Source organism: Eptatretus burgeri, chromosome 10, assembly GCF_056783735.1.
Source record: "Eptatretus burgeri isolate ZD-2024b chromosome 10, Ebu_testis_v1, whole genome shotgun sequence".
NCBI lineage: Eukaryota > Metazoa > Chordata > Myxini > Myxiniformes > Myxinidae > Eptatretus > Eptatretus burgeri.
In genome coordinates, this window is record NC_140970.1 from 36,529,618 (window position 1) to 36,545,173 (window position 15,556).

General features: G+C 39.0%; 1 protein-coding gene across 4 annotated transcripts in view; it reads right to left on the reverse strand.

The window, feature by feature from the left end:
• The window catches only part of ST7 (suppression of tumorigenicity 7), an 88,188-nt gene that overhangs the window by 29,639 nt on the left and 42,993 nt on the right, over positions 1–15,556 (reverse strand). For 3 of the 4 annotated variants that reach the window (XM_085897859.1, XM_085897861.1, XM_085897863.1), the window contains exons 3-8: positions 9,840–9,918; positions 7,546–7,700; positions 7,345–7,442; positions 6,879–6,996; positions 4,448–4,520; positions 135–237 (exon numbers count right to left, since the gene is read on the reverse strand). In XM_085897859.1, the coding sequence (XP_085753985.1) occupies positions 135–237; positions 4,448–4,520; positions 6,879–6,996; positions 7,345–7,442; positions 7,546–7,700; positions 9,840–9,918 (626 nt within the window). The remainder of the gene's footprint in view (positions 1–134; positions 238–4,447; positions 4,521–6,878; positions 6,997–7,344; positions 7,443–7,545; positions 7,701–9,839; positions 9,919–15,556) is intronic. The other variant, XM_085897860.1, reaches the window with a different exon arrangement.

Sequence of the window (15,556 nt, forward strand, 5' to 3'; positions counted from 1 at the left end):
TATATATATATATATATATATATATATATATATATATATATATATACACATACAATAAACAGGAATATAATAGCTGCCAAAATTGCATTCATACCAGGATGAATTTCATGAAAAAGGGGCACAAATAATCTTACCTTTGGCACATGGGGGTTGAACTCCACTGCCCTATGAATTGCCTCCACAGCATTCATCTCAGCTGTGCTCAACCCACGTTTGGATGCCACTTCAGGTGAGAACCTATACACAGAGATAACGAAACATTTTATCAACCTCGGTGGCATAATGGTGAGAACATCCGCTCAGAGTCTGGGAGGTAGACGGTTTATAACCATGGCAGAGTCATACGAAAGACTAAAAATGGTCCGTGCTGCTTTATTGCTTGATACCCAGCATTTCAAAAGGATAGAGCATGGCCAAACAACCATAAGTTGGTAATAATAGTACAGGCTCTGATGGGCCTCATGGCCTCATCCTGCGTCAAAGTTACTTGAAAGAGAACTCATTATTATTGCTCTCCACAAACAATTCAAGTGTGAAAACAAAGTAACACAAAGACACAGTATGCCATCCTGCTCTGCTTGCCTGCAGGTCGCTGCCTGTAACATACAAAGTTGCCTTCATACCATGGCTTTGTGACTTCCTCCACTCACACAGTCAACATATTGCAACAGAATGTAATGCCTCAATGGCAAGGTTCTGGCCCCAGTCTTGTTCTACATCTCTATAACCTCTCTGTTGCTCTGGAAAATCTTCCTTCCTTTGGACAGATAACTTCACATTATGTAGTACAGTCCGGTGTAAAAACTGACACCCCTCACTGGCTTTGCGAGTGGGAAGCGTGACTGTGACACCCTGCCAGGACTAAAATCACCACCTGACAAAGGGTGGATGAGCTCCCTTCAGGAGCCAACTGCTACGCAGTAAGGAAATGTTGGCTCCTTAAAAACACCCATCCAAATCGTACTGGTTTCTGGCAACTTAAGTTGCCGAGAGGGGTAGTGGAACCCTTGACGTGAAGCGGATTAGTTGGTGTTAGCCAAAGGCAACAATGAAAAGGTGGATAGGCTACTATTCAACCAACGGAAACCACAAAACTACACAAGTGGAGAAGAGGGTGGATACACAGTCTGGCTGAAGCTGTGGAAGGAACGCTCCTCGTCCGGTGGATGCTGCTGCAGTCTAATTCTTCCCCAACCACTTTTTTTACCATTTTCATGGAACAAGTGGTCACTGATATTTGTTATCAGTGCTTATTCGTTAAAAAAAAAAAAATTACCCCCGGTTGGGGGTGACAGTCATCTCTGAAGCTCTGTAGATGTGGATCTCTGATCGGCTTAGAATGGCTTCGATGTAATCTTGTCTTTTGGTTCAACGTACAGACGAAGGCCTGGGAGTAAAAAGGATAGAAAACCTCAGAAATCAAACTACATTTCTGAGTTATCCGGAGATAGATTTTGAAAATGGTTGATTTGGAACATTTATGATCAATGTGTCTTCAAAAGGATAGAAACCGGACCTCAGAAATCAAACCGCATTTCTGAGTCATAAATGGCAGATGATATTTTGACAATGGATGATTTCACAAGTTTACAACATCAGTGACCTTGACATTGACTTTCAATCAGGTCCAAAGTCATACCGTCGTGCATCACTCATCGACCCCGAACTACATACCAAGTTTCATTAAGATTGGGAAAAAAAATTTTTGACTATCACATCGACGATTTTTCCAACTTTGAAGACACATGACTCGATAACCAGGACGAATTAAAAAAAACTGGCCAGACCAAATTTAGATATTGTTCCATATTATCAGAATCCAAAGAAATTTCGAAGATCGTATCACAAACGGCGGAGGAAATAGATTTTGAAAATGGACGATTTCGCAACTTTGGAGTGACCTTGACCTTCAATCGGGTCAAAGGTCATACCATCGTGCATCCCTCATCGACATCTACCCACATACCAAATATCAAGAAAATCGGAAGAAAAAATGGGGACGTACGTACGTCCGTACGGATGGACATCGAGACTGGTTTTATTAGGTCATCTCTAACGAGATGACCTAAAAACCCTGTCTCAATTTCAGGCTGTCAGAAGCTGCGTCACTTTGTCGAGATGCAATTGATTAGATGCTTGTTTGACAAATGGACGTCATTCAATCCTGGTAAATACCCTAGTCTCACCCCATAACTCAGGAAGTTTCAGCAAGAACCTTCCTATATATTTTTCATGCTCGGTCATTTGAAAATGGTTCAGGTTCTTGAACTTCTAAGGCCTCAACTTCAGCCATGACCTCTCCTGGGTTGATCACATCGTAAAGCTTGCCTCCAAATCCACTCAAGTCTACAAAAAGATTTGTCCATAGCTTAATGGAGAATTGCTCTCCTCCATGGGCTGGTGTCCCAGCATCACACATCTGTCTCATATAATTTGTGTAATTATTATTAAATTATTTGCATCCGTCACAATGAAGCCAAATTACAAGGCTTGTTGCTCTCACAATACAGGCAGGTTGGTGGCTTCTCCATGTTTTTTTTTACTGCCTCTCCTCCAATATAGCTCTTTCTCCTGTTTCAGCCCTATGACTGCTCACCAACTCCAGGATGTACAAGTTCTTCCAGTATCCCCCTCATAATTACAGCACGTCTCAATTATTTTATTCCATTTTTGTCCAGTTTGTGGAACCACCTTACTGAGGCTGAGGTTCAATGCCACTCTTTTCTCCAAGGTTTCAAGCAAGCGTTGCACCAACACCTCATGTCGTTCTCTATAAAATGCAGTGTTTTCTACCTCTATTAAATCTACTTATCCTAACCCAACCCTCTTACTTGCAAGTCACTCTTTCTTCCTCTGCTCTTTTTTTCTGTTCATTTATCCCCTTGCTAATCGTTTCCAAATGTTGTCCCACTGCCAGTTTGTTGCTTTTTTACCACATCATCTCACTCTTCAATGAGCCTATCCTACATAGAAAAAAATAAAATAAATAAAAGACAAACCTCTGTGGCACAGTGAGATTTTGGCACTTGACACATCAGCATATATAAGCAATAAAAATAGAGAGCTGGTTATGGCACGTTTATTCCAACGAAAGTTATTGGCACTACCACAAGTTTATACTCATGCATAAAATTTCCTACAAGAACTGCAAGCAATAAAATACTTTCAAACTATTTGCGAACGAATATAAAACTTGTTTAAAATCTGAATGTGCACACATTGTTGGCAACCTCTGCATTCCAAGAAATCCAGGAATTCACCATAAAGTGGCATGAAAGGCTAACAATGAATGAATTAGTCAAGTTTGGTTGAGCTACAATCAGCAAATCCTAACCACACAAAATGATAAAGTAGCAATTATTTTATTTCTGAAGAATTAGAAAGCAATGTGGATTGACATAGTCTCCCTAATTTAAAGATTTATAAAAGGGTTTAATGCAAATGTATAGATCAGGTCAGTCAAGCCAGAACAGCAAGAAAAAAATGCTCATCTGCAGTCCTTGAGCATTGGTTCACCTATGTCATAAGCATCTGCTTCGATGATGGCTGGCTTTAGGCCACTTAGAACTTACCATGGATAGGTCACCAATGTTGCAGGTTGCTGTAGGTAAGGGCAGAAATTTGGAATTGGCCAGGGTAGTGGCACACAATGGACTACTCTTGCGAAAGGTATTTTTAACCTCAACCAGAAAATTGCTAGTGGATGCGACATCACTGAAATTCTGGGTTAACATCACTGAATACGGCAGTACACTTATTGATGGGATGCCCTGCCTGTGAAACAGCAGGGTGACGTTTATAGTTGGGTTAAGAATTAAACCCAGAATAGACAGATCAAAGGTGAATGAATACACTACCTCTGAGAAATTCTGAGAGCACTCAAAGAAGGTTGGTCGAATCAATAAAGCCAGTAACCTGACCCCTCTAATTTTACAGGTTTGTAAATTTTGACAATACATTTTCAGATCAATATCATAAATTACGTGACCATGCACATAGTCCTTATTCCATTCTTGACCGAAATATAACTGGAAATTAAATCAAAAGCTTACAGATTGTCAAATAAAATCCAGCTATGTTCAAAAAATAAGAAAAAAATTGTTTGCTTCCTCATCTTCCCAACATTTCTCCAATTTTTATTTATTTTAAATTTGCCTCATTTTCCATTCCCCACAAATATAACAAGGTCAAAAACCATTTTCAGGATTCCAGAAAAGTATGAATGCACATGTTCCAATTATTATTTTGATAAGTGTGGTTCGGTCTTCAAAAAGTTGAAATAGGTGTGAGTTTTACGCAGGTAGTGTGATAACACCGACAATGCGTTTCAAGTTTTAAAAGAAAAATACAAAAGCAAGATTACTGATATTTACACTTGATTCTGAAATGTTTTGTTTTCATTGAACAATGATTCTTCAGCAAACACTTTCTTCAAAAACAAACTTACTTGTCACATACTGATCTGGCTTTAAGCAAAGCTGCTGTGTAGCAAATTGTGGCAGACTTGGGCAGGCTGATGTCTAGGAAGAGGGATTAAAAAAAACAGATGGAAATTTAAGTCACAAGTTTAATCACTTAGTGGTTACAGCATTAGAATGATGATGTTTGGATAGTATTTAATAAGTAGTGAAAGTGCATTTGGTCACAAACTTAGAAAATGTCAACAGATGACATCAACTTTATTCTACATTCCAAAAACAATTGTACAATTGCATGTTTTTTAAAACAATCAATAAGATAGAAAGAGATTATACAGATTATACAGATATATATTGTGACAAAAATAACTTAGGGGTTAATTGTGCAATATTAGTGTTAAGGTAACTGAGGATTAGTGTTACAGCCATTTAAACTTACCATCCGGTTATTTGTCTTGTGATTGCATTTTACTTCCCACGTCCCTATCTCCATTATATACCTGTTTATATATAATTATATAAACAAATTATACACCAAACTAATTATATATATATATATATATATATATATATATATATATATATATATATATATATATATATATATATATATATATATATATATATATATATATATACATAATACCAAACCTATTTGCTTTAAAATGAGTTGCTGTGTATATTAAGCTATGGTTCCATCCTCCAGCATAAGTAAATTCCCCTCCCTGGTTAAGCCAACCACATGCGCTAAAATGGGTCATGCAGTGAAATTAAGACAACAGCATTCCCCCACACACACACACACACACACACACACACACACACACACACACACACACACACACACACACACACACACACACACACACACACACACACACACACACACACACACACACACACACACACCATGCTTTACAGTAGGGATGGTATTGATCAGGTGATGTGCAGTGTTAGGCTTGCACCAGACGTAACACATTAAATTTAGACCAAAAAGTTCAATTTTTGTCTCATCTGACTGCAAAACATTTCTCCACATGCCTGTAGTATCATTAAGATGCTTTTTCACAAATTTCATATGAGCTTTTAGATGCATCTTTTTCAGTAATGGTATCTTTCTTGCCACCTCTCCATAGAGGCCAGCTTTGTGAAGGGAACAGGATATCATTGGTTGATGAACTCTGACTGACTCCCATCTCAGACATAGAGCCTTGCAGATCTTTCAAAGTCATTGTTGGATTTACAGTGACATCCTGAACCAGTTTCCTGCTTGCCTGACCGTTGAGTTTGGAGAGGTGACCTGATCTGGGTAGAGTCTGGGTGGTATGACATATCTTCAACTTCATGATGGATTTCACCGCACTCAAAGGGATAATGAGCAACTTTTAAATCTCCTTACAATCCCCTCCTGAAGGGTGCTTCTCCACCACTTTATGTCTAACTTCTTTGGAAAGCTTCATGGTCTTCGGATTTGCCTTGTTGTTTGACCAAGTGAGTTGCACTTTAAAACTCTGTAGATAAGTGGGGTAGCTTAATTTTTTAAGTTAAACCACTAATTACATGCAGGTGACACCTATTACACTTACTTTGTAACCTTTTAAACAAATATAATTTACGACTGAAGTGATTGAGGGTTAATTAGGCAAAGGGTTTGAATACTTATAGATCCAACAGAGAATCATTTGATTTTCTCTGTTAATCTAACTTACTCACATTTTATCTGCATTTTTTTCACGTTATCACTTTGGAGTAGTTTGTGAAGACTCTATGTATTAAGTTTGATTTGAAAGCATCATGAAATAAGCTCAGGTGGCATCAAAATGTGAAAACTTTGGAGGGGGTGAATACTTTTGCAGGCCAATATATGCATAAATACACCAATGGGACATGTTTACATATTGTAAGCAAGAACAAACCATGCTTCCCCATTGTCTCAGGTCGCTCACCTGCATTTATATATTTTCATTTATTTAGATTTTCATTTACGGATGCTTTCCGATGGTTCTATGATCCTTTTCCGGTGTATCGGTCTTGATGTCCGTTGGCACGCAAAATTACCATGCTTCCCATTGTCTCGGGTCGCTCACCTGCATTTATATATATTTATTTTCATTTACGGACACTTTCTGACGGTTCTGTAATTTTTCCTTGTGTATCGGCTTCAATGTTCATCAGCGTGCAAAATTTCAACTTTCGACGTCACCCGGAAGGTACCGAAAATTAATATCTGTCAGTCAGTGAGTGGTCAGAAAGAGCTTGACATGTGAGATACAGCACATTAAAAAATTTTTTTTATAAACAATGTAAATACACAATTTTAAACACACACACACACACACACACACACACACACACACACACACACACACACACACACACACACACACACACACACACACACACACACACACACACACACACACACACACACCTTCAATCAACAAGCTAGAGATAACATACCGTCATACTTCGCCAGCACTGCCTGGACATCTGCATAGGCCTGCAGTTCGAGCAGCGCCTCAAGAAGATTCTCATGGATATTCAGGACATTGGGAAGGGGGAACTCTTTCATGAGCTGCTGGGAAGAGCCCCATATATGAAGGAAATAAGGCAACAGTATGTATTGATTGATGGTAGTGCATGAGAAAGAAAACGAGACATAGTTGAAGATAAAGTTGTGAAAGAAAGGGAAGATATTTAAGAAATGAGAATCTGACAATATATTTCAAAATGTATGCAGTCGTAAGGGAAAAGAAAAGATGCAGATGTCACACGAGCAAGTTAAAGACATTCCCAAAAAGATGGATCAACAGAAAAAGGGACTGAAATATCAAGTTGGAAAAGAAAAGAAAATATGAAAGTTTGACAAGGTAAATTGTCTTGCTTTTCAGGAAGAAAGACCAAAGATGATTTAAATGCTACTCACATCGCGCATTATTTTCACGGCTTCCCTGGTCCTCCCAAGTTTTCTCGCACACATGGCGATCCGCCGTTTAATGTATACCAGCACATTAGTGTCCCTCCCTGCAGAAACATGTTTAACAGAAGGAAATTTCATTGAAGGAATGTTGAATAAAATGTTGAATGGCCAAATGGAATTGGTTTTTCCAGACTCTGGTATACATACTGTGTTGTGCTTCTTGTTGTGTGCTGTGGTGCTGCAACTGCTGGCTGCGCCGTGAACATGTCTCTCCTGCCTTGAGGGCGAGCCGGAAAAGCCTCTCTGCCTCAACGATGGTTGTCGCCTCTTCCTCTGCCAGAAGAATGTATGCTGGTGCACACCTGCACAAGTGAAACACTGCTAAAATGAAGTCACACTGATGTACCCTCATCTGGCTAGAAAGCAAGATTATAGTCCAGGTGCTGCCCTTGAAGAATGAAGGAGGATAAAGGCTAAGTTTTTATCTACAAATTTTAACTGACACTTCAAAAATACAAGTTACATCTAGATATCTGGGATCACAAAGCAATCACCAAGGATAAGCCAACCCCGGCCCATGATCCAATGATAGCCATATATATATATAGATATTTTTTCGGACTGCCAGAAGACCTTGAACTTCCCCATTTAGGAACAGAGTGTAAATTAAGAAATTGTGTCCCTACAATCTATCCATAAAACTCAACATCATGAAAATTGGAGGAATATTATTAAAGTCATGATCAAAAAGACACTAATCAAATATCAGGTGCATGCATAACTTTAATGCATGTCCACTATTATGATGCAAGAACATCTTGGAAGGTCAAGTGGTGTTTGAGATTCCACATTGGCAAAAATAAATTTTTTCACACTGCCATTTGACCTTTGCCTTCAACCCATGGTGTTTAAATTTTAAGTTAGGTACAAATGTGCCTTGCTCTAGGGCTCGGCTATCTGGAGAGGACAATTTCGTTCTGATCAGGCAAACCTTGCGAAACCCAGTGCTATGCTAAAAATTGGACATTTTTCCATAATTATGTAATGACCTTAAACTATAATTATGTAATGACCTTAAAAATGAGATCAAGGTCAAAACAATAGTCAACGCCACATTTTTATTCCCAATATTGATGTAAAAATTTTATTCAAAAAGTCCCAGCTGGCTCAAAGATACAGCTTAGATATCGGCAGAAAAAAAGGAAGAAAACTACAACTTAAATGGTGGTTTAATAATACTCGTAGGTGGTCTAAGACCTTGACCTTTAACTCGGAGGGGTCTGATGTAAATTAACCATAAATTTGGCTTGCTCTCGGCTATCTTGAGAGGGCAATTTTGTTCTGATCGGACAAACGTTAGTCGACTTATGGTGAAAAATATTTAAATGTCTATAATTAGGTCAAGACTTTAAAATTAGGTCGAGGTCAAAAATGTCAACCCCACATACTTTATATACCCATTATCCAAATCCAAATCCATTGGGACCATACTCTGTACAGAGCGTTGGTGCTGCCTAAGCAGTCTCATGGGCTATTGGGCACAATCCTGGACGCGTCACCACTCCGACGCAGGATACTTGAATGGCTCAATCATCTCAGCAAGCTGGTAATCATTTTGCCGACCTCGGAAGGATGACAACAGGCTGAGTCAACCCCACCTAGTGTTAATTCAGCAGCCAATGGGGCTTGAACTCAGGACCCTAAGATCTAAAGCCAGCCACCCTAACAACGAAGCCAACACCAGACATAGATACCCATTACTGATGGAAAATTTCATTTCCAAAGTCCCAGCCAGCTCCGAGATACAGCTGGCAGATATTGGCAGACAAAAAAGGAAAAAAAAAAACAAACAAACATAAATGGTGATTTACTACGCCTCAGGATCTAAGAAACTCCGTGGTACAATTAAAAATTGGAGGCACTAATTGTAGAAACAAACCCAACAACAGGTACAAGTCTCCCCCTATCTCATAGGCATAGGGGGAGGCTTAAATATAAGGTATTGGTCATGGACAGAAATAAAAGAAATAAAGACTACATAATGCAAGGTGCAGTTTTGGAGTGTTACACAGAAAGAACAATCTACCTCCTTAAAACATATTATCCCTGTATGTTGTGCTTATATATGTCCTGTCTGATTGAGAGTATGTCAGATTGGATTGGCATTGTGGAGTTGGTGTCATGAAGTTTGAGTGTGCTCATGGAATGAGTCATTATGTTGGGGTTTTGAAGGGGGAGGAGGGGTGTGGATGTGGCACAGGCATTATGGGCCTATTAGCCTCGTCCTGCGTCGATATTTCCTTGTAAGGATGGCTTCGACCTTGAATAAATCTGTTACTTTCTGCCATGGTGTTCGGAAATGTGAAGTGACCCTACATGCAACAATCACATCATATAATATTTAAAGCCACAGTTTTCTCAAAAACAAGTCAAATTCTGAATCATAAAACTAGCTGCAGTCAAGCCATGAGGTGAATGGTTGCAGTTTTGTGAGCACTCACTCATTGTTTAGGTCTCGGGCCTGGTGTGCTGTCTTGATACGTGCTTGTGGATTCCTTTCCCTCCAAGCTTTCTGCATGGCTGGCACACGACCCATACAGTCATTAGAATGTACACAGTGTTTCCCACTCGTACGCGTAGGTAGCAGGTTCTGCAAGTGCATGATTTGGTTATTTATTTTTGCAAATATCAATAAGATGCAATGGCATTCTATCATATCCCCTCAAGCCTCCTCTCCTCCCACTGCCCCACCCCCCCCCCCACAACCTGCATTCAGAAAATGTCCAAATGTTTAATGTTCCACCTGCTATCCATACAGTACTTTCCAATTACTGCATCTCTACCAGCCTACTTTACATTCTTTCATCCTCACTCGCTTCATCGGCTCCACTTGAATCATCCCTCTCCCACATTCAACTCTGGCAGCAATGTGGCATCGATGACACTTTGAGGGTAACTCCTGGCTCATCCACACCTTGGACCACCCTAATGTGCCTCAAACTAATGCCCATAAGATTTGTTGCGAGTCTCCCACAGCTTAGCCCAGTCTACATTTAAACAAATAATTCTAATATCCTCAGAAGATGGTTGACATCATCACCTGCAATGCTCTTGACAAGAAAACTCTTGTAGGTGGACCGGAGATCAAAATAAAAACACACACACCAAACATCAACATTGAAACCACGTTGCATGATGAGTCACACAAACAAAACATTTGAAGGAACAAGGAACAATGAATGCTGACAAGTACAAGCATATCCCAATCCACGTTGGTATCTTATCAGGAAGCAGGCTAATTGGCGACAACCATATTTTCCAGCATTAGAACGTCCCCAAACACTGCAAATATCGTTAAAACATATTTACAAAGAAAAGCAGAGTCAGGAGCTCCACTGATATTTAGACTGGCCCCTTCAGTCCTGACCTGAAAATCATATAAGCTGTCTGGGATTATTTGGAGAGGAAGAAAAACGAAAAACAAAATCAAAATATGAATCATGGGAAAAGTTGCAAAATGCTTGGGGGGGGGGGAACTCCCAATGGAATTTCTCCATAAATTACAGGAAGGCATTCCAAAACGGATATCTGCTGTTTTGCATGAAAAAGTATTGAAATTTCACTCATTAATATTTTTACTGTTTTGGAAAGCCCGGGGAGACACATCCAACACACAAGTGTTCCATCGTGTAGTTATATCTGTAGCAATTGTGTTTGGCTAAATAACCCATCCCCCTCATATTAGTCGAAGGGAAAGATGCATTGTGAATGTAGTTCGAACTATCTCCAATGTTCTCTTCCTCATTTTTAAGATCCGGACTCAAACCTTATTCGTAAACACTTATTCTTGAACTCCATTCTCAAACACTCAACTCTTCACAGATTTCAACCACGCAACACATTAACTCCACAAAACACACAAATCCATTCAGTAACACCTCAATAGCACACATCAAACACATTTAGCACAGCAGAGCCAAGCCATCAGCGCTACCGGCATTACGATTTCAAACCTTCTCAATCCACCTCAACAATCTCAATCCATTAATCCCTCTTTCAATCCTGAAACCCATTGTCCGACATTCGATCCATCTGTTCATCCGTCCCTCATTATTCCGATACATCACTCTTTTATTCACAATACATTTGAGTCATCTGTTCATCCGTCCCTCAACATTCGAAACAATGAATCCTCCGGACCGGTTGCATTACCCTCCCCCATTCTGCCTTCCCTGCACTTCCACATTCATCATGCGGGACAACGCTTCTCACATATGCACAGTACAGAAGAACATTTGCGTGCGCAAAGGAGTGGCAAGATCGCCAGTGATCTCTGGATCATTTTAGTGTGGGGGATCATCGCCCCCACCAGGGGCGATATGGCTACTCTTAGGGTGGGTGCGGGTGGGGGGTGGTAAATGACACGCCTTCCAAAATTTCTGAAATCCTGGCTATTTTCACATTTGAAAGTTAGTATGGACGTAAGCAGATTGAATAGTGCTGATTTCAGTCATGCTGCCAGCGTTGACAAGTTCAATATAGCCATAATACAGCGGCACAAGGCATCACTCAGACTATACCTTGCTTTGCAGTCATATCAGCACACCCACTGTTGATTCAGCATTTTGTAACATCAACCTGCCTCGTATAAGGCGTTTCATAATTTGGCTGGTGTCCTCATGCAGAAAATCACTTACCTACTGAATATTATGGCCTCCTATTCAAAGAAGCAGAAGTATAGCAACAAGTATCTCAAATTTGGTTTTTCGAGCATCACTGTCGGAGTAGCAAAAATCCGAAATGTGTGATCTGCAACCGTTTGCGAGGGGCCGACAGTGTGCGCTTGAACAAGCTCCATGCTCATTTGGAGAATGTCCATCCTTATCACTCGCAGAAGGATGTCAGCTGTTTTCAATGCCTTGAACGTTCCCTGAAAGTTTCATGCCTGGTCTCTTCGGATCAAATTCATCAGCAGAATGAAGCGAATATGATGGCTACATTCAAAGTCAGTTGATTGATTACTCGAGAGCAGATCATAGGATCGCTCGAGAGCAGCTCCATACCATCACAGAAAACCTTATTGTGTCTTCCGCTGAAATCATAGCAAGGCGCGAATATTTGGTGAGAAACATGCCGCTAAGATCAAGCTCGTATCGTTGTCAAACACCACCGTGTAGAGGCAAATTTCTGATATCAGCGAGGATCTCGAGCAGCTGGTTGTAGAGGGAATTGCGGGGGAAATTAAGGTGAGTCACATGTTTGCAATTCAACATGACGATTCAACCGTCTATATTCATCCATTGGGACCATACTCTGTGCAGAGCGTTGGTGCTGCCTAAGCAGTCACCTTGGCTATTGGGCACAATCCTGGATGGGTCGCCACTTCGACACAGGATACCAGCAAGCTGGCACTCATTTTGCCGACCTCAGAAGGATGACAGGCAAAGTAAACCCCACCTGGTATTAATTCAATAGCCAAGCGGAATTTGAACTCAGGACCCTCAGATCCCAAGCCCACAACTCTATCCATTAAACCACCATGCATACCGTCTATATCTACCTATAACAAGGACAAATGTGTCCAAGAGCAGTGTCCAAAAGATTTTGTCAGCTAAAAACAAACAAACAAAAAAAACAACAACAACTTCCGATATTTCATCACGTGCCTTGATTAAGCCAATAGTGAGACCGTCATAGTGTATTTACGTAATTACGAAATTAATAATGTATTTACGAAATTACAATATATTAAATGGAATAATCTTTAAATAGTAACGTGAACTTTTCGAAACTTTAAAGCAAATGTCCGAATATATTTAAAAGTTCATGATAGACGCTCCTAAAAGGCACCGTCAATGCGAGGATGTGTACAAGTGTTCAGTATTTAAGGAGATCCGGATCATGTACATAAAAGAGCCGAGTCCTAATATAAAGAAGAACAAGAACAAGAAGAAGAAGAAGAACAAGAAGAAGAAGAAGAACAAGAACAAGAACAAGAACAAGAAGAAGAACAAGAACAAGAACAAGAAGAAGAACAAGAACAAGAACAAGAAGAAGAACAAGAAGAAGAACAAGAAGAAGAACAAGAAGAAGAACAAGAAGAAGAACAAGAAGAAGAACAAGAAGAAGAACAAGAAGAAGAACAAGAAGAAGAACAAGAAGAAGAAGAACAAGAACAAGAAGAACAAGAACAAGAAGAACAAGAAGAAGAACAAGAACAAGAAGAAGAACAAGAACAAGAAGAAGAAGAAGAACAAGAAGAAGAACAAGAAGAAGAACAAGAAGAAGAACAAGAAGAAGAAGAAGAAGAAGAAGAAGAAGAAGAAGAAGAAGAAAAAGAAGAAGAAGAAGAAGAACAAGAAGAAGAAAAAGAAGAAGAAGAAGAAGAAAAAGAAGAAGAACAAGAAGAAGAAGAACAAGAAGAAGAAGAACAAGAAGAAGAAGAACAAGAAGAAGAAGAACAAGAAGAAGAAGAAGAAGAAGAACAAGAACAAGAACAAGAACAAGAACAAGAACAAGAACAAGAACAAGAACAAGAACAAGAACAAGAACAAGAAGAAGAACAAGAACAAGAAGAAGAACAAGAAGAAGAACAAGAACAAGAAGAAGAACAAGAAGAAGAACAAGAACAAGAAGAACAAGAAGAACAAGAACAAGAACAAGAAGAAGAACAAGAAGAAGAACAAGAAGAAGAACAAGAAGAAGAACAAGAAGAAGAACAAGAAGAAGAACAAGAAGAAGAACAAGAAGAAGAACAAGAAGAAGAACAAGAAGAAGAACAAGAAGAACAAGAAGAACAAGAAGAAGAAGAACAAGAAGAAGAAGAACAAGAAGAACAAGAAGAAGAAGAACAAGAAGAAGAAGAACAAGAAGAAGAAGAACAAGAAGAAGAAGAACAAGAAGAAGAAGAAGAACAAGAAGAAGAAGAACAAGAAGAACAAGAAGAACAAGAAGAACAAGAAGAAGAAGAACAAGAAGAACAAGAAGAACAAGAAGAACAAGAAGAAGAACAAGAACAAGAACAAGAACAAGAAGAACAAGAAGAAGAACAAGAAGAAGAACAAGAAGAAGAACAAGAAGAAGAACAAGAAGAAGAACAAGAAGAAGAACAAGAAGAAGAACAAGAAGAAGAACAAGAAGAAGAACAAGAAGAAGAACAAGAAGAAGAACAAGAAGAAGAACAAGAAGAACAAGAAGAACAAGAAGAACAAGAAGAACAAGAAGAACAAGAAGAACAAGAAGAACAAGAAGAACAAGAAGAACAAGAAGAAGAACAAGAAGAAGAACAAGAACAAGAAGAACAAGAAGAAGAAGAACAAGAAGAAGAAGAACAAGAAGAACAAGAACAAGAAGAACAAGAACAACAAGAACAACAAGAAGAAGAAGAGAAGAAGAAGAAGAAGAAGAAGAAGAAGAAGAAGAAGAAGAAGAAGAACAAGAAGAAGAAGAAGAACAAGAAGAAGAACAAGAAGAAGAACAAGAACAAGAAGAGAAGAAGAAGAACAAGAAGAAGAACAAGAAGAAGAACAAGAAGAAGAACAAGAAGAACAAGAAGAACAAGAAGAAGAAGGACAAGAACAAGAACAAGAACAAGACCAAGAAGAACAAGAAGAACAAGAAGAAGAAGAACAAGAAGAACAAGAACAACAAGAACAACAAGAAGAAGAAGAGAAGAAGAAGAAGAAGAAGAAGAAGAAGAAGAAGAAGAAGAAGAACAAGAAGAAGAAGAAGAACAAGAAGAAGAACAAGAACAAGAACAAGAACAAGAAGAAGAACAAGAACAAGAAGAACAAGAAGAACAAGAAGAAGAACAAGAAGAAGAACAAGAACAAGAACAAGAAGAAGAACAAGAAGAAGAACAAGAAGAACAAGAAGAACAAGAAAAAGAAGAAGAACAAGAAGAAGAAGAAGAAGAACAAGAAGAACAAGAAGAACAAGAAGAACAAGAAGAACAAGAAGAACAAGAAGAACAAGAAGAACAAGAAGAACAAGAAGAAGAACAAGAACAAGAAGAACAAGAAGAAGAAGAACAAGAAGAACAAGAACAACAAGAACAACAAGAAGAAGAAGAAAAGAAGAAGAAGAAGAAGAAGAAGAAGAAGAAGAAGAAGAAGAAGAAGAAGAACAAGAAGTAGAAGAAGAAGAACAAGAAGAAGAACAAGAAGAACAAGAAGAAGAACAAGAACAAGAAGAACAAGAAGAACAAGAAGAAGAACAA